General features: G+C 44.0%; 2 protein-coding genes across 5 annotated transcripts in view; both read right to left on the bottom strand.

Annotated features, from left to right (window-relative positions):
* LOC139632892 (regulator of G-protein signaling 6-like) overlaps positions 1–2,501 on the bottom strand; it is a 38,567-nt gene extending 36,066 nt beyond the window's left edge. For 2 of the 3 annotated variants that reach the window (XM_071498162.1, XM_071498163.1), the window contains exon 1: positions 2,167–2,289. The gene's annotated coding sequence lies outside the window, so the exon portion shown is untranslated. Of the gene's footprint in view, positions 1–2,166 lie in introns of all 3 variants that reach the window. The other variant, XM_071498161.1, reaches the window with a different exon arrangement.
* Positions 2,502–5,627: 3,126 nt separating this feature from the next.
* LOC139632773 (signal-induced proliferation-associated 1-like protein 1) overlaps positions 5,628–21,312 on the bottom strand; it is a 33,895-nt gene continuing 18,210 nt past the window's right edge. For both annotated transcript variants that reach the window (XM_071497970.1, XM_071497969.1), the window contains exons 3-21: positions 21,134–21,264; positions 19,855–20,043; positions 19,511–19,685; positions 18,925–19,028; positions 18,494–18,651; positions 14,770–15,349; positions 13,364–13,638; positions 12,988–13,245; positions 12,733–12,876; positions 12,475–12,632; positions 12,285–12,367; positions 11,660–12,078; positions 10,598–10,822; positions 9,698–9,860; positions 9,221–9,422; positions 8,805–8,954; positions 8,511–8,628; positions 8,141–8,219; positions 5,628–7,652 (exon numbers count right to left, since the gene is read on the bottom strand). In XM_071497970.1, coding sequence (XP_071354071.1) covers positions 7,509–7,652; positions 8,141–8,219; positions 8,511–8,628; positions 8,805–8,954; positions 9,221–9,422; positions 9,698–9,860; positions 10,598–10,822; positions 11,660–12,078; positions 12,285–12,367; positions 12,475–12,632; positions 12,733–12,876; positions 12,988–13,245; positions 13,364–13,638; positions 14,770–15,349; positions 18,494–18,651; positions 18,925–19,028; positions 19,511–19,685; positions 19,855–20,043; positions 21,134–21,264 — 3,755 coding nt within the window. In that variant the 3' untranslated portion in view covers positions 5,628–7,508. The remainder of the gene's footprint in view (positions 7,653–8,140; positions 8,220–8,510; positions 8,629–8,804; positions 8,955–9,220; positions 9,423–9,697; positions 9,861–10,597; positions 10,823–11,659; positions 12,079–12,284; positions 12,368–12,474; positions 12,633–12,732; positions 12,877–12,987; positions 13,246–13,363; positions 13,639–14,769; positions 15,350–18,493; positions 18,652–18,924; positions 19,029–19,510; positions 19,686–19,854; positions 20,044–21,133; positions 21,265–21,312) is intronic.

The following is a 21,312-nucleotide window of genomic DNA, read 5'->3' as shown; positions in this document are numbered from 1 at the left end:
CTAAATTAAAGAGGATGCACAATTGATGTAGTTAGCTAATGAAATACCAAAGGTGATGGAGAAATAGCTGATGTCCAGTTTCTGCCAGTGCACATTAATAGTTAGTCCAAATGCTAACTTGACCATGATGACAGATAAATTGTTCAAAACGTCGAATTAATAGTGTCAAATAAAATCCAGTTTAAAATCAATTGAACACATTTAAAATGTGAAGGGTGGTTTTCAGGGGGTATTTCATTCATCTGGCACAGCTGTGGGGTGAGATACATCTGATAAAATAAAAAAAAATTTAAAATGTTTCTGCAGTACAGTATGTCAGCTCAGGGGAGTAAGGATGTCAGTAATTATGTATAGAGCACAGATGTGTGTCGACAACATGTAGTACCTATACGTGGCTGAGATGAGTCATCCTTCTTTTTAAAAAAAAAAAAAGTGATGTTCATAATGAATGAACTCTCACTGAGGTAATACTGATGGTTTAACTGTGGTCAGTGCTGGCCGCTATGTTTGCTTTTTATTTTTATGCAAAGCGTAAGTGTTGACTCCATTAACTGATGGTTACCTCTGATCCCCCCTCACCCACCCCCACCCCCCAGGCTTCATACTTTAAGAGCTGCTGTAAAGGGATTTATTCACAGCCTCCACACAGTCCCCATCACTTTCTCTAGGCTGTGTCCCCTATCCCTCCCTCCCTCTCACTCTCTCAGGAGAATTAATTCTGTGTAACTAAGGATTTCCGTAACCTACGCTGACGACTGTACTTCAACGAGCCCCCTTAGCCCCATCTACCCTTTGCCATTGAGGGCTTCTGTGTGTTATAAATGGGTTAAACCATTTGTTAGTCCCTTAATCGTGTGGAGGAAAGAGGGCATGAGGGGGGTGGATTACACAGTTCGACACATTCATAATTTTTGGTACTTAAAAAAATATAAAGTGCAAGGGGATAAAGCTGCCAGGAAAAAAATAATCACACAGCTCACTGGGCCTCACTATTCACTGTAACAGCTATTTGTGTTTGAAAAAATAAAACTGTTATATGCTATTGAGGGGAGAAAGCACAGAGGATACAAGACAACATTTCATGACAGGCACACATGAGCAGGCACAATATGAAACAATATGAAACCTTCATACATTAACTGAATTAGTAATACCGCATCTTGCCGTGGGCCAGCTGCTGGCAAGGGATTTGGAGTAGTTGAATTATGTAATTGTAGCCGTGCAATGTTACAAGTTTGAACAACAGCAGATAATGGCCCCGGTGGAAAGAGAGGGTAAAATTTGAATTGTTAAAATTCAGCGTAGCACCAGCTTGCACAATATGCAAGGTGGCTTTGTCACCATAGTTGAACACTTAAATCTATTACACCACAGAGCATGGTGATGCGCATGAGTGAATAAGTAATCATCCGCTCTCGCCTCACTGTTTGTTATTGCCACCAGAAGTGCGGAGTGCAGCACTCCCCATTGGCTAACACGCCTGTGCTCTTTTTAGAGCCTGAGCACATTAGACAGCTAATCTTTGTGTTCGCCTCAAGGGCCGTATAGAAAGGCAGGCAGTATGGATCGCATAGCACCTGCTTAAAGAAAACAATAGAGTGCCAATATGTTCCCTGTGGACAGGAAGCGGTAATTCTAGAGAACAACTTCCTCCCAATTGAGCTGCTCACGCATGTAAATCAAAGTCCACAGAGGGCCTATCCAGGACGTTAATTGAAAGCTCGTGTCAAAGTGAAATGGACAGGTTACAGACACTGACAGCTGCTTAAAGACAGCCAGAGTGCTCCAACATACCCTCATGTACAGTGCCTGCATGCGTGTGTGTGTCTGCACATGCACACTCTCACATCCAAGCACAGTGCAAATATCAATTTACGGGGAGTCAAACATAAAAAGAGATTGCACACACACATATTCACGGGGCAGAACCCCCTGCAATGGCCCAAATAAACAAGCCCACAGACGCCCAGTCAACTGAAACAAACTGAATAAACTAGCAAAGAGTTCACACACAAACATGTACGAAACAAGCTGCGCTCCAGATACACTCAGAACCATATTGTGAATGTGAATCCCAAAGCCCTATTCACTCTCAGCAGGCGAGCAGCCTAGTGCAATGCAACATCTGTGACACCTGACAGTTGCCATTACTGAAGCATTCATTACCTTAGAAACAAAATAATGCCTGGTCCACTCTGCTCCCCCGGTTGGCTCCCCCTTAGCAACAAGCAGCAGGCAGGTTCATGGTATAATTGGCAGAGGGGGAGAGAAGGGGATGAAGAAGACAGGGGGATGAAAGCAGTGAAGCAGCGAGAGAAAGAGAGAGAGTGAGAGTGAGAGAGAGAAGCTGGCCGGTCACTGCAGTATTCCTCTATTCCTCCTCCTCCTCCTCTTCCTCTTCCCTCTTCACCAGCCCTGCCTTGCCCCAGCAGTTCAGGAGATCCTCACATGTGTGCACCTCGTTCATCTCCCCTCTCTCTCTGCCTGCATGTGCTTGAGTCTCAGTGAGAGCGAAAGAGTCGAGTGTGTGAGAGGGACAGCGAGAGAGAGAGAGATAGAGAGAGAGAGACAGAGAGAGAGGGAGAGGGAGAGGGAGGGAGGGAGGGAGATGCTGTGCAATAGAGAGGGGCAGATCAAGTTGGGAAAGGGGGAGGGATGAAGGAATTAGAGAGAATATAAAGAGGGAAAATAGAGGGAGGAGAAAGACAGGCAGAGAGAGAGGGTGTGTGTGTGTGTGTGTGTGTGCATGAGGCAGTAAGTGTGTGTGAGATAGAGATTGAGAGAGCAGGGGATGCACAGTGAAGAGGAAAGGAGAACAGGGAGAGATGCACACTGCAGCAGCGCCCACTGATGCTGAAAATAAGAAACATTTCATTAGAAGGATATTGAAATGCAAATTCAAAAACAAGTTCATGCTACTGAACACACACAAATGCAGACTATAAATATGTTTTCCAGACTCTTTGAGTAAGCGCCCTCAGAGATAATACTTCTCAATTTCCATTCAAAGCTTATGCGTAAGCAGCTACTTATTGCTTGCAGGCTATGATCCAAAGTTAAACATTTTTCCCACAACTTATATTTGTATTTCTGGGGCTTATATATATTTTTTTACATTACTAGCAAATTCCATTTGTTGCACTTGAGAATGGCAAACATGCACTCATGTTTCTGTCTGCAGCTTTTTGCACTCTGGCATGTCTACGTTCTCCTCCTTCCTCTCTCTTCATGGAATCTCTGGAACCATTCAAGCTTAAATGGCAGCGCGAACGAATGAACCTTTTTTCCTACAATAAATGAGATCCCAAAAGCCCCCGAGGAAGATACTCCAGAAATACATGGCATGGCCAATTTGTGAATGCATGCATGCAGAGTGAACACACACACACAGAAACACAGCCACACACATACAGATGTTGTTGTGTTGACAGAACCAGTTCACCAGTTATCAAAGAACTATCTCGCTTGCTTCTCCTCACCGTGCGTTTCTTCTCTCTTCCAGCAGGGTGTTGGTATCTAAGTGGAGGTCCTGGCTCTGTAAAACCCCCTTTCTGTTGCGTTTGAAAATATCTGAGGCAATTCAAATATTCCTCACAGACATAAAAGACCTTGAATAGGCCTACAGTTTTTTTTGTTTTGTTTTGTTTTTTTTTTAATCAAGCTGAACAGATGAAAGACCAGTTCTCATTAATAAAAGTACAATTTGTTCAGTATTTTTCTTCAGGCAAAAGGCAGATTGAAATTTGAACAACTCAAAACTGCTGCTCCTGGTAAATGTGGTAACCAAGGGAAACCGAGGTCACACAGCCGCTTGAGTGGCGTGCCTATTACAGTGTGAAACCATTCTTTGGCCCACGGTGCTTACCCCACACATTTCTCAAACACATCTACCTACTACATCAAATACATCTACCTCTCTATACATCTACCATGGTTATATGACATAACCACCGCTCCCCCCTGATTACAACAAATCACACACACGACCCACACTGACTGCAGTGACCTGCAATCAGCATATCTTCCTGTCCCATGAGCTGCTCTGGCATTAAGGAGTGCCATCATTAACAAGGTGACAGGCAGGCAGACAGGGACTTCTCTAATCTGCTTTAAGGGGGCCAGCCCTGCCATAATCTGCATTAATGCTAAATTATTGAGCAGCCTGTTCACAGCCACGCCACTGAAAGAGAGCAACACTACGCGGCCACACGCATGGCACCGCAGAGATGCTGCGTGCATGCAGAGTGTTTGAAGAGGCGTGTTGTGTATTTATTAGCAGAACAATCACATGCAGTGGGACTGATGTTGAATCTGAACATGTGGAGATGCAGTGGAGAGAGACAGAGCTGGTGTGAAATTATTTCAAGGATAAGTTTTTCAAGTCTGTTTTAAAAATAACCTACACATGCCCAGGTGTATGTTGAAGGAGGTATCGGTCGCTCCAATTGCCCCTTCTCTCTCACTGGCTGTGAGGAGATGTCGCCCTGATGCAATTCCAATAGAGCAGATGGGGGACAAAATTCCTGCTTATTAGCCATGCTAGCTGTACAACTGCAATGTCAGATTGCCATGAAATTAGGCACAGATATTTTTATAGGTACCTCAAAGGTAAATTCTAATGCCTTTGTTGATCCCATAACATTTCATTATCATGTCAGAATTTAAGTTTTGTCCTGTAGCCTAGTACGGTTTATACCCCAATAGTTAAGCTTTACTTTGTGTTTAGCGTTAACAAGAAAAAGTTAATCTAAAAGGCTGAAGTAGATGGTGAATCTGGTAAATGTCACTTATGTCACTGTGAACATGTTAGCACTATTATGTAGCTCAAAGCACCTCTGTGCCAAAGTATAAAGCCTCACAGAGCTAAGCAGGCATTTTTACTTTCTCCTTGCCCTCCACTGCAGCTCTTCAAGTGAAGACTGTGAAAACAGAAGAGAGAAATTTCAATTCCAATTGAGACACCCACTCAATTTATCTAACTCAGACTGCTGAAGCCAGCAGCTTCACCTTCAGGAAGGCATTTTTGCACAGATCTAGGACTGTAGATTTGTCTCCCATCTCTTCCACTGGAATCACATTACATCTTCTCACAGCCAGTGTGGACAAAAGATAGAATTACAACAACCAATACCTTAATGTACATGGGGCCATACCACGATTTTTTTTTTTTTTAAGAAACTGTGAACCTGTGCTTAAATCTCATAAATATCCAACACAGCTTTGTACAGGCTACAATAGTCTAAACTCTACAAGAAATCACACTGCAGACATTTTGTGGAACCATAATTGTCCATGTCTTCACCCTGGCGTCTCTTGGGCGATGCTCATCCATCAATCTGTCCCATCCAAGCTCATCTCTGTCAGGGAGAATGTCTTGTGTAATCATGTCTAAGTGGAAAAACAGCACCGCTCTGTTAATCACAATACAACACCAGGCAGCCACCTCCTGCCAGGCCACTGACAGGTATCCATTTACTCTTGCAGCCACCTCAGATGGACCCAGCAGTTATATTACTTTACTGTTCCTGTCTCATTTTGTCTTTCTGTGTTGTCAATATTAATAATGTGCCTAAGTCGCACCATATGTTGCAGAATGTAAAACCAAAAGGCCACTCAGCAAGGCAAAGTGTAATTCAACAAAATATCTTTAATAGATATAAACATTTGTACACATCACAGCTCAATGGAAACAGAATCACATGCTGTCACACATGTTAAGAATGAGGGTGCAGGGACGATCTGCTGTGCTAGGGCCCTGGGACTCTGGCTTGTGGTGTTTGTCCTTGTCTTATCCCCTGTTTATCTTTCATATTGCTCCTGTCATTCTCCAGTATATCCAAGCCAATAAAGCAGAAATACATCAAAAATAATCTTAAAAAATAAGAATGAAGGTGCAAATTCTGATGAATATCAAATTCTCCTTATATACAGTTGCACAGTATCTTAGTACAAAAGGAAACAGGTACAATATGAGGCTTAAATAAGGACTTTGTCTGGTCATGTACAGACCAAATTCAGGTTGGGCTGACAAGCAGATTTACACACTACAGAAACCTGTAGCTGAAATTTCAGGATTTACACAATGTCTTACTATGTAATCATATATTGAACAGTACCGATTTAATCTATTGAGAGAGTTAAGGATCAGATTGAAGCCGTGGAACACGCTTATAGATGGAGGAGGGGTCAATTCCATGTAGCATTTTACATGTTGTCAACACTAGGTGGCACTGTCTATCAAACCACTGCAGCAGGAAAGGTTGGAAATAAACCAAGGACTTCAAAAGAAAAAAAAAAGTAATAAGAAGAATTAGTATTTTGGATGAAAAGCCTGCCTTCTTCTGTTGGAACCTTTGTTTTGAGTGAAATCTAATAAAAGGAGGCTGACCATTATAAGGGCATGCAGATCTCTAGCTGCATATGGCTGTTTTCTTAAACTGGCCATCATCTTTGTCATAAATACTCGTTACATACAGTATCATACCAAGGGAAGCAGTGAGAAAATACCTGTTAACATCATATATTTACAATAATCTGAATAAGTGACACTGAACTGTAAATTTCTATATTTATGGCACCCATATTATTCTGTTTTTTACAATATATATTCTTTTCTTTTCTTTTTCTTGTGACCAGTAGTCCTGTACAAGTTTTACTTGCTCTTAACCTTTTAGAAATCATACATTTGATACACTTGTACAATTTTAATACATAGGCAAAACAGACAGGCACTTGACCTTACAGTGTTTACAGTATGTGCTATGCCAAGGGTCTCTCTGTCTGTGTCTAGCTACCCACACTGCTACCATAAAAGCATAGTGTCTCATCTCATATAGCTTCTTTTCTTTTGGTTAGTAATAAAAACAAATAATCAGCACTGTTATCACTGAATTGTGAAATGGAGAATATGAAAGCAGCAATTCATTTACAACACATTGTCACTTAATTCTTGGAAAGTGTCAAGCTCTGTCAGGGGAATATGGGGCTATTTTCACCAATGAACAAATTTTAAATTGTGTTAGAGCTTTTTAATTGGAAATCTGTTCACTTTTAATTAGGTTAGCTGGGCAGCTAAATGGGGACAGTAACTTTAAATCCCTTTAGGATAGTTTCAACATCTTGCTCTCTCTGGCATGCAGGGATACCAACAATCCATTAGATTGGACACAAAGAATCATATCATTTCAGGAAGGGAGTGCATGCTGATCAAACCTGTTACACCACTGCTCTTTCTCTGCATTCCTCTGTCCTTACTTGTAATGAATCTCTGTCTTTCGCTATGATTATACCACAGATCCACAAGGCTGAAGAAGGATGGCATGTGAGTCCATGATGGCACTGGTTTGTAAAAGCCCAAGAGAAACGGTTCATGTTGTGAGTTTTTTATGAACAGCTTTTGGATGATCCTTGAAGGGACACAGAGTGTGTACAGTACTGAACAACTAACTTTCAGATCAGCTTGAGTAGTGGTCAAACTCCTACTGAAGAGCAGTCAGCAGCTTTGTGCATCAGTTCATGTCGATGGTGTTGAAGACCCACTCGGTGAACTTCTTGAGCTTGGCTGAGGCGCTGTAGGACTCCTCCAGGAGACGCTGGTTGTCCTCTCGCAGGTTCTGGATCTGAGCCTGCAGTGACGCCTTGGCATCCTTCTCCTGATGGTGACACACACAGTCTTTGTGACCTTTTACATATTTATGTAATGAGCACCTCATGATGGCTGGTGTAATCAGAGGGTACCAAACACAGTCTTGTGAACAATTTCATCTAAAATGTGAGGTTTCTAATTTTTGTATCTCTCCATGCTTTTGCACAGGCGTGGCAAACACAACCTAATTACACAAATCTGTGTTAAAACTATGACGAACAATGCAACAATAAATCAAATGTATCACAGTTTCTCACTCTAAATGTGAGTGCTTGTTAATTAAGTAAATTTTGTTTGTGACATTTTTTGATTCTACACCAGATTTTGTAGACGTCTCCAATGGCAAATGCTTAATGGTTGTCACCTTCAAGCGATACAAGCAGCAGCTTTGATTTTTTTTCTTTAAGGTCTGCTGATTTGCAAGGAAAATACATATGGTGCTTGTGATATTTTTAATGGCTTTACAAATGCTGTGAATTTGAGAGCATTACACACCTTCTTCAGGTCCTCCTGCAGTGCCTTCACCATTGACTCCAGCTGACTGACTTTCCCCATCAGACAGGCTGGAGTCTCTCTGTGAAAAGGGACAACAAGGACATGAGCTGGAACAAAGACCGAAGCTTCAGAGTAAAGCAGTGGTTGAAGAAGTAATGGTCTGGATGTTAAAGCAGGTTATCAATACAACCAAAGAATACAACTGCTAATTTAGACTGATTTGTACTAGTATGTGGTCAACCAGAGTGGAGGGATAATTAGTAGTAGTGTCTGATTGGAGGGGAATCTGCAGGGTCTTCCATGGCACACAGCTGGACACCAGTGGATTAAAACAAACACTGGTCTCAGGCCATGACCTGAGGCCTCTTACCCAGGCGAGGGTTGTCTCAGCGGCGCTGCCTGAGGCTCAGCCTGCTGGGGGCTGGTGGCTGTTGCGTTTTCAGCCATGGAGTTCTCCTCTAGGGCTGCTAGGAGGACCAACCTCTGTTCTGAATAGAAAACAGTGAAAAGACATATTATTAGACCTAGAGAGACAAAACACAGAGTAACAGTGCCCTCTTCTGGCGACTATAAACAGTTGGGATTCTCTGCCACACCCTTTGCTGAAAAGTAATTAACCTTTCAGTGATTTTCTAGGAGGAAATGAAAAAAAATGTGCGCCTACCCTCAAAGGCCTTGGCAGCATCTACCAGGTGGGCCCAGTCCAGTGGACCATCTGCCCCAGCGTCAGGCAGGGGCATGAGGACAGGGTCCTGCAGCTGCTGCCTCTTCCTCTCCTGCTCCAGCTCTGAGCTCTCTGGGGCTGACAGGTCTCCTGGGAAGGAGAAAGAGGAAAGTAAAACACAGAGAATTTTTGCCATCAAAGGCTACATTAAAAACAGAGATTGTGGAAAATATCTATTTTTTTCAGATTGAGATTACAAACCTCATCATTTGAAGTTATGCACTGCACATTATCACATTATCCTACCTCTTTACGTTTGCTATGCCCACAAACAAAATATGTACCACAGACCTACCTCCTCTATGATCAACTGTAAATAAGATTATTAAAATAAGAATTATAAGAGTAAGGTTCACCCAGGGACTTGTGTGACGCTCGCCGGCTTGGTCCGTGGCGAGTGGTGGGTGAGCGTGGCATGGTGGAGCAGCTGAACAGAAGGTCAGTAGGCGTGTCACGTTGGCCACTGGAGGATGGTTCCCTCTGCCCACTGTAGATACTCTCATCTGATAGAGTTCTCTGGAGGGAGCGACGGCTGGGCGGCGGGCCTGGAAACAACGGCTTCAGGGATGCAAACAGATAAGAAGTGGCAAATAAGAAATACTGCAAATGATATGGAAGACTCACTTTTAAATAAACGATTTATTGGCTATTTGGCTGTTTACTTTCCTCCTAAAGAAAACTTATCCACAAATATGTGGATAAGTTTTCCACACAGCCCTTAGCAACTGCAGAGGTACCTCCTAGGGTACAAGTGCCCCTGCTCAGGACTCACTGTTCTGTTACTGTGCTACAAGCATCAGCACAGACAATTAGGCCACAGCCTTCCTCAGTACCTTCTCTTCACTTGTAATGGGTGGAGGGCTGTCAAGTGTGATGAGCTTCTTCAAGTCCTCTTCCAGGCTGGACTTGGCAGTGTGCCGCTGGGGCGACTGGGAGCCCCGCAGATTGGCCCTGAGCTGTGGCTGACCACCCAGAAGACCATCACTCTGGTGCCGTCTGGAGATAAAAGCAAAATGCAGCTCAGACTTATATATATATATATATATATATATATATATATATATATATATATATATATATATATATATATATATATACATATTATATATACATAATAACATCCAAATATCACACAAAACAATAAAAGGCACAGTATTAAAATCAGGAGGATAGTGGAGGTTGCAGCCAAGAATTCAACAAGGCATGCCTGTGATAAGACGTCACCAGATGGGAAAAGTTGTGAATGGTGAGTAACTGTAACTGTTCCCTCAACATGCCCTTGACATGACACTTAACTACTTAATTGCTTCACCATGAAAAATGTGGTTTGTAGAGCAGATGCAGGGTGTGAAAACAGTGGTAGTCATCAACCACAAATGATGCGGTCACCCTTTGACCCAAACAAAAACACATATGCTGCCTCAAATGAGTGAAAAGAAACAGGGAGGTTTTGTAACCTCCTCCTGGCAGCCAAACAATGCTGGTTTAAAAAAATGCTTCAAAGCCCTGCTACACCACACAGTGGCAGTGTTGACCAAATTTTAAAAAATTATCAACATTAGCTGAGCAGTCACAAAATATTCACTTTTCCCTCGAGTCTCTTCCACATCAATACCACTAACAATGGGATGCAATTCTACACTGAATGATAATCTTTTCACAACATACAGCACTACATGAGACATGAGTCTTAAACATTCACAGATGTTTAGTAAAAACTATTCTTATCTTACTTGCGTGTGCTGCCAAAGTCCACAGAGTTGACTGTTCCCCCAGGTTTCCTCCAGCCAATCAGGTACTTCGAGGTTGCTCCTTGACGTGGGTAGAAACTCTTCGTACCCGGAGACTGGGAGTTCTGGGATGTGGGTGAAGTGGCTGCCGCAGCCGCCTCATCCTGTGGTGACATGGCACTGCAGCCCTGACCCATCGGACTCCCTGAGTGGCCAGAACTCAGTGTGCTGGAGGCGAGACATATGTATTGGTAACGTAAGCCGTCACAGACAGTACTATTCATTTGTCTGTCATGGTTTTTTTTGCTTAATTGTTTTTATTTTGGCCTTGGTTCAGTTAGTATGATAGATGAAATATCAACATCTTTGAATTTGAATGAAAATGAATTTCATCTGGTTCAGATAATCAAAATATTTAAGCAGTTGCATTAAGGCTGTTTGCATATATAAACAGTCATATTCTCTTAAAACCCACTGGTAAACTTGTCCCGTCACTACATCCACTACTTCTGCAGATATGATCAAGTGATGAATTCATAAATAAATAATAGGACACAATGTCCTTGCACTTCATTTCTAGCACCTTCAAATAACATTTCTCCATAGTTTGACATAAAAGCTTCAAATTTCAAAAGGCAAGTTTTGTGTCTGTGTGCAAGTGCACATGTGCGTGCACGTACTATAAAACAAAGCTTCTAATGTACAGGTCTGGCGGAGCAGTTATTTTTGGCTGAGTGAAGAAGAGAGAGAAGAAAGCTTCAGCTGATTCAAAGGAAGCAGGATTTAGAAGACAGGGAACAGTGCTGAGCTCACAGTCTGCATTTCCAGCAACTTCAAGCACTTACTTTCTATCATGGATACCGGGAGATGGAGACACATACAAATGCAATAAAACACACTCTCACACACACACACTTTCCATTCTTCCTCTCTCTCTTTGTTGATGCCAAACCGCAGAGCCAGGATATATCTGGACTACAATGAATCACTGTCTCTTTAATGAAACATTGATGCACAAATTCCTGAGCTGCCTACACAGCTGACACTAACAGAACAGTAGCACACCTGGAGTGGGAGGTGGCATCACTCAGGCTGTAGGAGCCACTATCAGGAACCAGTGGAAAGGCTGATGGGCTCTTCGCTGGGACCTCAACCCCGCCAGTGGCAACGAGGGAGTCTGGTGTTGGAGGTGACGTGTCGGTGGCCCTCTGGCTGCCTGCTGAGTCATCCTGCCATGGAATTTTGTCTTTGGCCCTGAAGGCACCGGTGGAGGAAGCAGTGCTGCTCTGGGTGGCAGTGAAGGAAGTGGCATCAATGCCGCTGTCGGTGGAGGCGCCCTGAAGGTAGCCGTTCAGCTCTAGATCGCTCCGCACTCCTGAACGTGAGCCCACTTCGTACCATTTCTCATCGCTGTGGGCGGAGCTGGAGCCGTTGCTTGAGAGTGTGTTGCTGCTTGACTGGCTGGATGAATATGGAGCATCCACCTATTGACAGATGAGTAATCAAATAATTATTTTTTTAAACTTAAAGAAACATGATTTCCTCATGTTTTTATTGTACATAGTCCAGGGTTCCTCTTCTGTAACACTTGAATGACTTTTACATTTTAATGACTGCCGCTTGGTGTACACATACTGTACCCCTTCCGAAGCAAGGAAATTACATATGGTGCTCATTGATTCCAGCTCACCTTAGAGCTTTTGTTGGGAGACATGTGGCTGCTCTGCTCTGCCGGCTGCAGTCGAGGTATCACCGCCTTGGAAACCACAGTGTCTGTAGGAAGCAAAGACATATGGGTAAATGATAGCATGACAAAAGCTGTGTTTTTTTAATGCAATTGCTAATACACAGAGCAAAGTTCAGAGCAGAGTTCTTCTTACCTGCGTTGGTTTTGTCCCCCAATCTGCTGGCTGCGTCACCCTCCCCAGTTCGGGACCATCCAACACCAGTGCTAGAGCACACTTTGATCCCATTGACCCCGTCACCTGCTACCTGCCGCACAGATGGCACAGGGGACTGGCAGTTGTTGTTATTAAATCTAGAGGGGAGATGAAGAAGGTTACCTATGCTGTCAGGTAGGGCAGCGAGACAATTTAGTGTACAGTATGTGACCTACTGCAAGGAACAGAAAAACTCACCCATCAGGCATAGACTTCTGCCTCCAGTGGTTGGAGCTCATGCTGTCTGTGTAGGAGAGGCTGGAAGGGGAGTTTGTGTTGTGGAGTGTGCGACCCATCACAATGGAGCAGGCCAGAGCGTAGTTGTCGTTTCCTGGGGAATATCTGTGAGGGCACATATGGATATCATTAAAGACAAATACTGGAGCCAGACTCAAAGTTGTCTGGTTCACTGTGACTGCAAGTTTCATAACAGCATCATATTTATCTTTTGACCTTTTGGGGTTGAGGGGCCGGCCATCGCTGGACACACTTCGAGGCATAGCAGCAGTGTTACGGTCACTGAAGTCCGAAGGTGGGGCCTTGATCAGCGTTCCCCCTGTGCCAGCAGTGCGTGTTTGAGGGCTGGATGAGGTGCGTGGCCACTTGGTGTTGTTGTTGGTGGGGCGGAAGGGGAACTTTAATTCGTAGGGCATGCCCTCCTTGTGGTTTTTATAGTCCACTAGTGGCATGTGGTAGATTTCTGAGCAGCCTCTGTTGGCACATGAAATACTAACAGTCAGAATACCACACTGACAGACTTACAAAGCTACAAACAGCTGCTTTCACTGCAGTCTCTATTGCGTCTATAGATCTTCTAAGTTCACTCTACCTGCGTGGTGTGGAGTCCTCGTGTGGGGGAATGATGACCACCTTCACAGTGACGGAGGTCCGGAGCAGGTCGATCATCTGCTCGTGAGACAGCGAGGCCACCGCCACCTTGCAAATCTCCACCAATCGGCTGCCCTGCCTGAGCCCAGCCTGCCAGGCATAACCATAGGGCTCCACCTCTGCAACAATGCCCTCAAAGTTGACATGAAAGCCCAGCTGGCCCAGAGCGTTACGACGCAGGGTCATCTCTGTGGTCTGACTGCCCTTGGTCAACAGCTAAAGTACAGACAGAGTGAAGGAGTGGAGGTGCAGAGGTAGGAATGAGGGAAGGAATGGAAAAAATGCACAATGCAAAACATTAACAAAAAAGGTAAACTAAAATACTGTCTTCTATCCAATATGCATCTCATATAACAGTAGCTCTAATCCCACACAGGCTGAGGCACATATTTCAATCATATACCGTGAACACAAGCACTTTAATTTGAAATAGTTGGTACATCTTTAGTCACCCTGTCTAGCCCTTCCCCTGGCTGTGGGAAGTTAACTGAGAGGTAAATAGTGGTTAGTGAAGACCAGGAGCGAATCACAACAGGAGCTGAGCTCCAGTTACCTACTTTTCTGAAGCACGTCATGACATCCACAACACAGACAAAAAGAAAAAAAAAAAAAAACACACACACACACCTCCCTCTTTTCAAAGAGCAGCACGTGCCAGTACTGGTAGCAGGCAACAGTCATTTCTGATTTTGTTTACCATCAACTAAAAATGCTCTGTCTGTCAGAGGAGTGATTTAAATGCCCAGACAAAAAGCACAGCCTTACCTTCACCACATTAAAAACCTCAGTAATGATATCATATCACCAAATGACTATATATTATGCTTAGCACGACTTATAATAATAGAGTTAACAAAACAGCTGTGGCTTTTTGGTGACTGTATAATTTGAGGCTACGCCCTTATGTTGCTATAATAACATCAATAACACAGATTTTTTTCATACTACTGTTGTCAGGGAAGTGGACAGAGGGCAGAGCATGCCCTCACACTCTCCATCATTGGACTTCACTTTGCACTTTTTGTTTTCATACCTGCTCAGTGGCTACAGGGACAGAGCAAAAGACCTGAACTTTGTACTCATTGATACTGGTTGCTTAATTTAGAAACGTGTGTTTATTCTACCTTTTTAGTCATTGTAATCTGATTTTGATAAGCTTTCCAGGTGACTGGTTAAAATGTAAGTATGATGATAAAAGATAGTCCACAGTAAAAGGACTCGTGTGTGTTCATTACAAGCTGTTTGTCAGACACAGGGTGTCTGTCTCAGTGTGACCTCTCATAGCTTCAGCAGATGGTGTGTGCTAATGAGATGTACTGTCATAGACAGTAGTGGAGCCCCACTGACCTCCAGTCTTTTGACAACCTCTCCAAAGTCTTCTGTGTTGTTATTGATGGAGCGCAGAGACACGCTCTCACCACGCTCATAGTAGATCTTCATGGAGGCGGGGCTCCCCGTCGACCAGCCAATCACATCACGTGTGGCACAGTTAAATACGACTGCCTTGGCCTCCTGATCCAATAGGATGATGAAGTCGTTGGAAATGGCCAATAGGCACTCACGTTCAGCACCGGCTACCTGATCTTCAGCGTGCACCTGCCAGGTCACTGCCCCCAAACTCCGAAGCTCGGCCCCACTGTATGGACGCACCTTCTCCCGTCGTTTGTGTGCCAGAGAGATGAAGGGGAACTTCCCAGTGGGTTCTACTGGAGTGCTGGTCACATGACGCTCTGCCAAGTCCCGCAGGTACTCCTGCCGCGTACGTGTTGCCATGGCACCAAACTTATCTGACTTGTGGGCGGCGTTCTCAGCGTTGATGACTTTGGCCAACAGGAAGTCCCGGAAGACAGTGGACTTGGGGAAGGTCACGCCCTTGGGGATTGGGGGGCCAAAGGAGGGAACGTCCTGGGAACGGGTAACAGCCACACTGCAGGGGGAGAAGAAGATGGAAAGGGTTTGACATCACTGCTGCTGGAATCTATATAACTACTTTTAATATGTCTTTGCATCAAAGTAGTTTGGTTGTTTTATTCTGTCATAAAACAATATACATGAAACATTCTTGCAAAACATACACACATATCAATATCAGAATTTCAATACAACATGAAATATGTAAAAAAGGCAGACACCAAAAACAGCTAAATAAAACATCATGAAATGTAAAACAGATGTGGTTGGTCCTATAACCAGAAACCAGTAAAGAGTCTGGTGTGAAATGTAGCAAGGACAAACAGCACATGGGGAAAAAAAGAGTAGTGGGGACATCTTTACATGGTTTCCCTGAGGTATTACTGCCTTTGACCTGTTTCACTTGTGAGTATAAAGGAGGGCGTTACAATTCCTGAGGGCTAGGCTCTCCTCTTGTTACCCTCTGCTGCTCCTATTCCATCTGCACACAATGACTGTGCTAGAGTTGCATTACTATGAATTAGTAAACAGGTGAAGGCAATGCTGTCTCATACCTGTTGTTCCTAAGAAAATGGGCTCGATTGGAGAACAAATTCAGCAAAATGTGCTTTTAAAAATACTGGGATTATTTTATAATTTGTGAAGATATTGGAGTTGTCCAAGGAGTTGGCAGCATGTTTATACTGGCTACATGTTTCCTACTGTTAGGTTTGATAGTAATGTAAAGGGCATATACATGCAGTCAGTGAGCATGCGAAAACCGAGAACTGGCCTTAGATAAGCTGATGTGACAGTCCTGACAAGTCTCCATCCAGTCCATTAAACAGATAACACAGCCATCGCCTGTAGCAGAAATGTTGCAAACCATGCCTGACTACACCCAGCGTATAAATACTATACATCCAATCACAGTTGACAAGCTAGTTCCCAGTGCTGACACCCTGCCACTCTCTGCTACATCATGGTATGGAGAGGCAGTACTGTGGCTGGAGCTAGCAAGCACAAACAGCCTACTTTTCCCAAACAAAGATCTAGTTATGCAATCTGCCTGGTTGGCCCTGTGTGACTTTGAGGCAGCGGTTGAAAGCAGCAGATTAGCACCCCGCTGGCCCCAGGCCACTTACTACTCTAATGCTCCGGCCTGGCTCAACATGACCTGAGCATTATCCAAATCTCAGCAGCAGGCAACAACAGGCTATTAATAACTGGATGACTCATCAAATCATAACATATACTTTATTAATAGAGATAAGAGAAGTAAAGAGCAGAAATAGCCGTATGCAAGATATAAAGATAGTCATGTGAAATGATGACGAAAATCAAAACAATCACCTCTTTCAAGCTAGTATGTGTGTGTTGTGAGAATCTGTGTGTGTGCGTGTGTGTGTGTGTGTGTGTGTGTGTGTGTGTGTGTTTATGTTTGCAAATGTGTGACTTGTGATCATCTGAAATCCACAGAACCTGGTCAAATCACTCCATTGGCTACTGTGCACATTTTTAAGAAAGCCAACACACAACAGACAGACATCAACACAAACACCTATGACGTACCTCCTGGTTTCACCAAAAATTAATCATACTCTTTGGAGTACTGCTGCAAAATATCCTGAATGTCTGTTGGAATCAATGCGAGGCGACAGAACGATTTGCTGGGTCAATGCTAACTCGATTCTGTTCTGTAGCTACAGTCCAATACTCAAGATACTCCAGTTAGTATGGAGTGGAAAATCCTTATAGCTGTTCCAGTTCTCCTGTCCCAGAATTGTTTCCAAACCACCAGAGAGAAGCATCCAGGGAAAGACTTGTGACAATCAGGGTTGAAGTCTCAACATATGGTACCTCAATCCACAGAGCATGAGAAGAAGCCAAAGGCTGGGAGTGTGTGAGTGGCTCTGGGTGGGGTAGTTAAGATTGTCCTCAAGGTTTCTCTGTCTCGCGCATCTCCGTTTAAGGCAAACCAGGAGAACCAGCATTTCTCCTTTCTCTCCCAGTCTATAAACCAGTAGATGCACCCTTTAGGGAAAAAGCAGGCTGAATGAAGACACCCACTACTCGATGGGATAGAGTAGCTGCTCAGAAAAAAAAAGAAACTTGCCACAGATGAGAAGAAGGGCTCAAAATAAATTAGCCCAAATTTGATGCGGGTGTGAGCTGAGAGACAGAAGGCTGGCATGACCCATCCGCTCCTGAGGTGGACTCGAAGAGCTCTGAGGAGACTCGGCTCTCAACAATCCTCCCCACTCACATGCATGTCCGGGTGAAGAGAGCACTTTGTGTGCATGGCGCTAACTCCTTCAGACCACTCCGGCTCATGCTGCCCAAAGGCAAAGTGGCAGGCTGGGAGAGGAGGAGTAGGAGGAGGAGGAGGAGAAGGGGAGGGGGGGCTTGTATTATGTGAGTGTGTGTTGAGTGAGCCTTTGAGTGAATTAGTGTGCAAAGGGAAAAAGTGTGTGCATGTGTGTGTAACTTTGTGCAAGTGAGCATGAGAAAGAGGTAAAAGGAGAAATGGGAGTACGAGAGTGAGAGGGAGTAACTATGTGTGCATAATATCTGTGTGTGCACAGCACAGAAAGTGTGTGCGTGGTGTGGTAACGGTGCATAAGTGTGAATGCCACAGAGTTGCAGTCTGATCATCACGAGGCTAAGAATCAGCCAGCGGAGGAGGAGAGGAGGAGAGCTCCCATCACTTCGACAGCTACTGCAGGGCCATTCGCTTCTGTTTGATCATAATCAAACAAATTTATACTTCTGCAGAGATACAGTTGATATAAATATAGAAAGGCCAGAAACACTGGGAGGTGGTCATGTAGCAGGCTTTTATGTTTGACCCATGCCTCCCAGTCAATGCTTTTGTCTTAATGCTAGACCCCTGCATGAAAACAACTCTGAGAGTACTATGGAGCTTTTAAGGCAGCACTGAGATAGGAAGTTAAAACCAGATTTTTATTCAATATTGCAAGTGTATTCGGTCAGTCTGGCCAGTCTGGACAAAGACAAATATACATAACATGTATACATGTGTAGAAGAAGAAAAAACTGTTTTCATTGTCATCCTTACACATTTACCGTAAACCTCCACACTCTATAGGTTGCTCATTAGTTACAGTTGAGCTATTATTCTGCTTCTTGTAATCTCTCCTGATCTAATGCAAAGACCCACCTGTAGCATGTGTTGTCAGAGCAGGGGTTGTGCACCCGGACGATGATGAAGACATGTTGAAAGTGAGAGCGAATGGTCTTGGGGGTGAAAGGGTGAGCACCAGGCTCCTGGAATACGATAGTCACAATGTCGTTCCCAATGTGACGCTTCCTCAGCAACTAGCAAAACAACGTCTTAATTAGAGAAGTATGGGCATACCAGTCACATGGTACAGTCCATTAAAGGGCAGTCAAAAATATGATACATGAAGACAGTAAAAGTTTCTTTAAAATGAAAATTGGGTGGAATAAAATCTGATACCCAAACCACAAGTCATTTCATGCATTCTTCTAAACAATACACCCTTCCTTTAAGATTTCCTCTGGCGAGTTTTCCTTTTCCTGATACGCAGCTAATGGTATAGCACAAAAGGCTGTGTCCTCCATCTTTACCTGTTGTTTGTTGTTGGGTGTGTAAGGCAGCAGGGTCGACACATGGAACATGATCTCATAGTCCTTGAATGAAGTGTACAGGGAGTGAGTGCCCGTGGAATCCGCTGCAGGAAAAATAGCAATAGAGTGTTGAGGCCGGTGGTACAACAACTGTCATCCATCTCTCTCACATGTGTATTCTGTGTATTCTCCGCAAGGCTAGGATGCAATTTCACCATAGCTCAAACAATTAGACAATAGTGAACTGTGTGTGCATCATTGTCAGTGTGGAGAGATGACAAAACCGGTGCTCAATGAGCCATTTTACTCAAGTGTCATCTGTAAGTGGAGCTTTTTGAATTTTTGTATGACACTACAGTTCCCATAACAATGGACAGAAAAGCTAAATGTTTAAAGAACTGTAAAAGCTGAAACTGATTCACAGTAGCACTACTCTTAAGCAAAACACACATTACATCTACATTCTTATATGTGATAAGGCATCGAATCAACTGCAACATAAAGTCACTGTAAAGATGCATCAAACTGGGTCTTCAAAGCACAAAATCGGTGTGTGTCATTTAGAAGAGTGTTTGGGAGTTGTTACTTTTGGTGTCCAGCTGGGCTCTGTACTTGGTGAAGCCCTTAAGGCGAACCTTCTCCCCCAGCAGTTGGAGAAACTCTTCCAGGGCGGGACCGGCCTGCTCATTGTTGTACATCTCCTCCTCAGTGCTCTGGCCCGCTCGGCAGTACATCACCCCCACCTTCACCTGAAAACTCAGCTGGGGAGCAGAAACACACAGACTTAATGACAGACACAATACTTCTTTAAAAGAGACTTCTGCAGGACTGAAACTCACAAAACACAAATCCCCTTACTGTAGATATAAACTTAAAATTCTGATTCTGTAAAAGAAGACATTATTTTAATAATTCTGCCCTTCCTCTTACCCCTTGTTCATCCAGTTTCATCAGCTGCTCTGTGACTTTGGGCGTGTTGAGGGCCAGTCTGAGGCAGGACAGATCCAGCTCAGGGAGAAGGTACTCCAGTACCTCTTTGATGGGCAGCCCTCGGGTGGTGCCGTGCTTAGAGGTGGAAGGCACTGCATCCTCCAGGATAGAACCTCGCAGAGTTGTCAGCTGAATGAACGGAGACAGGGAGAGGAAGAGGAGATTACAGTGAGGAGAGGACAAAGAAAGCAACAAGAAATCCTTGGTGTGCTTTGAATTTTCTCATGGAGATGGAACATGCTGACAGCAGAACCTGCCTGCCCAGACACCAGGAAAAAAAGATACAAGCTACTGTGGTTTTTAAAGTAATAGGAAACTCTTATTTTACCCTTAAAGATATAAAACAACAAGACAATTGTGACTCAAGGCTTAGGGTAAACAGAAAAGAGGAACTGAGGAAGAAGAGGTGGGAGGGCTTGTCCAAGCATTCTGTGTACACAGAGTCTGCATTGTGCTGGGCTCTGGGAGTGAACTCAATCACTCGGCTATCACAAGCAGCTGGAACGGACAGAGACTTTCTCTCCTGCAAGCTTGGGGCTGTGCTGGGCCTGTGTTTACAATGGACCTGTGTTCCCTATGTTTGGAAGGTAGGTTAGGAGGCGGGGGTCCTGAGGTACTTCAGTCTTAAATGTGGGGGTTTAATCACATGCACCTGTCCTACTTCAGTCCACAACAAACAGCCTAAGGCAGGTGTCTTTAGCCTCTGCTGGGGAATGCATGTCTATATTACCCCTAACCCAACATTTAAAACCCAAACACAGAAGATTTGGAGCCAACATTGTAACTAAATACTAAATAGAAGCAAAGCTCCCCACACAGTGGTTTGAGGTTGTTGGGCACTGACAGGCCTTTGAGGCTAGAAGATGAGTGTACTTCCTGAAGTTTCTTCACACACTGCTGATATTGCGAGACAGCTGAATAACCCAAGGGCTGCTTGCATGATAAGAAACAAAGACTGAGAGTGGTTTTACCTCGAGCTGGTCTTGCTAGTATGTAGCAGACACAATAGCAATTGAGCTATACACACCTTCTATATGGATAAACAGGATATAAGTCTAACAAGACAAACAATGGCTACATAACAAATATGCCTTTTGTCACTTTCAAACAAAATTATTTCTGAAAATTTGTGAGTGGAGAAAAAGGACTGGAAGGACTGATGTGATGTGGTGCTGTGGTTGAGGCTGGGGTGTAGGCAGGACGGGACACTGCAGCTGACCTCGCTGGTTCTGAAGATGAGGCGGTAGTTGTACTGCTGGCCGTGCTCCTTGTCCTCCTCCAGCTTCTCCCTGCGCAAGCTCACTGCAACTGGACCAAGTGCCTCGTCTATCCCGAAGTAGTTCCAGTGCTCTGAGGTGGGGGCAGTGGCATAGAAACAGGCACAATTTAAAAAAAACA

Source organism: Trachinotus anak, unplaced genomic scaffold (assembly GCF_046630095.1).
Source record: "Trachinotus anak isolate AG129_WGS33_773 ecotype Australia unplaced genomic scaffold, CSIRO_AGI_Tana_v1 ptg000015l, whole genome shotgun sequence".
Classification (NCBI taxonomy): domain Eukaryota; kingdom Metazoa; phylum Chordata; class Actinopteri; order Carangiformes; family Carangidae; genus Trachinotus; species Trachinotus anak.
This window is presented reverse-complemented; position numbering and strand designations above follow the sequence as displayed.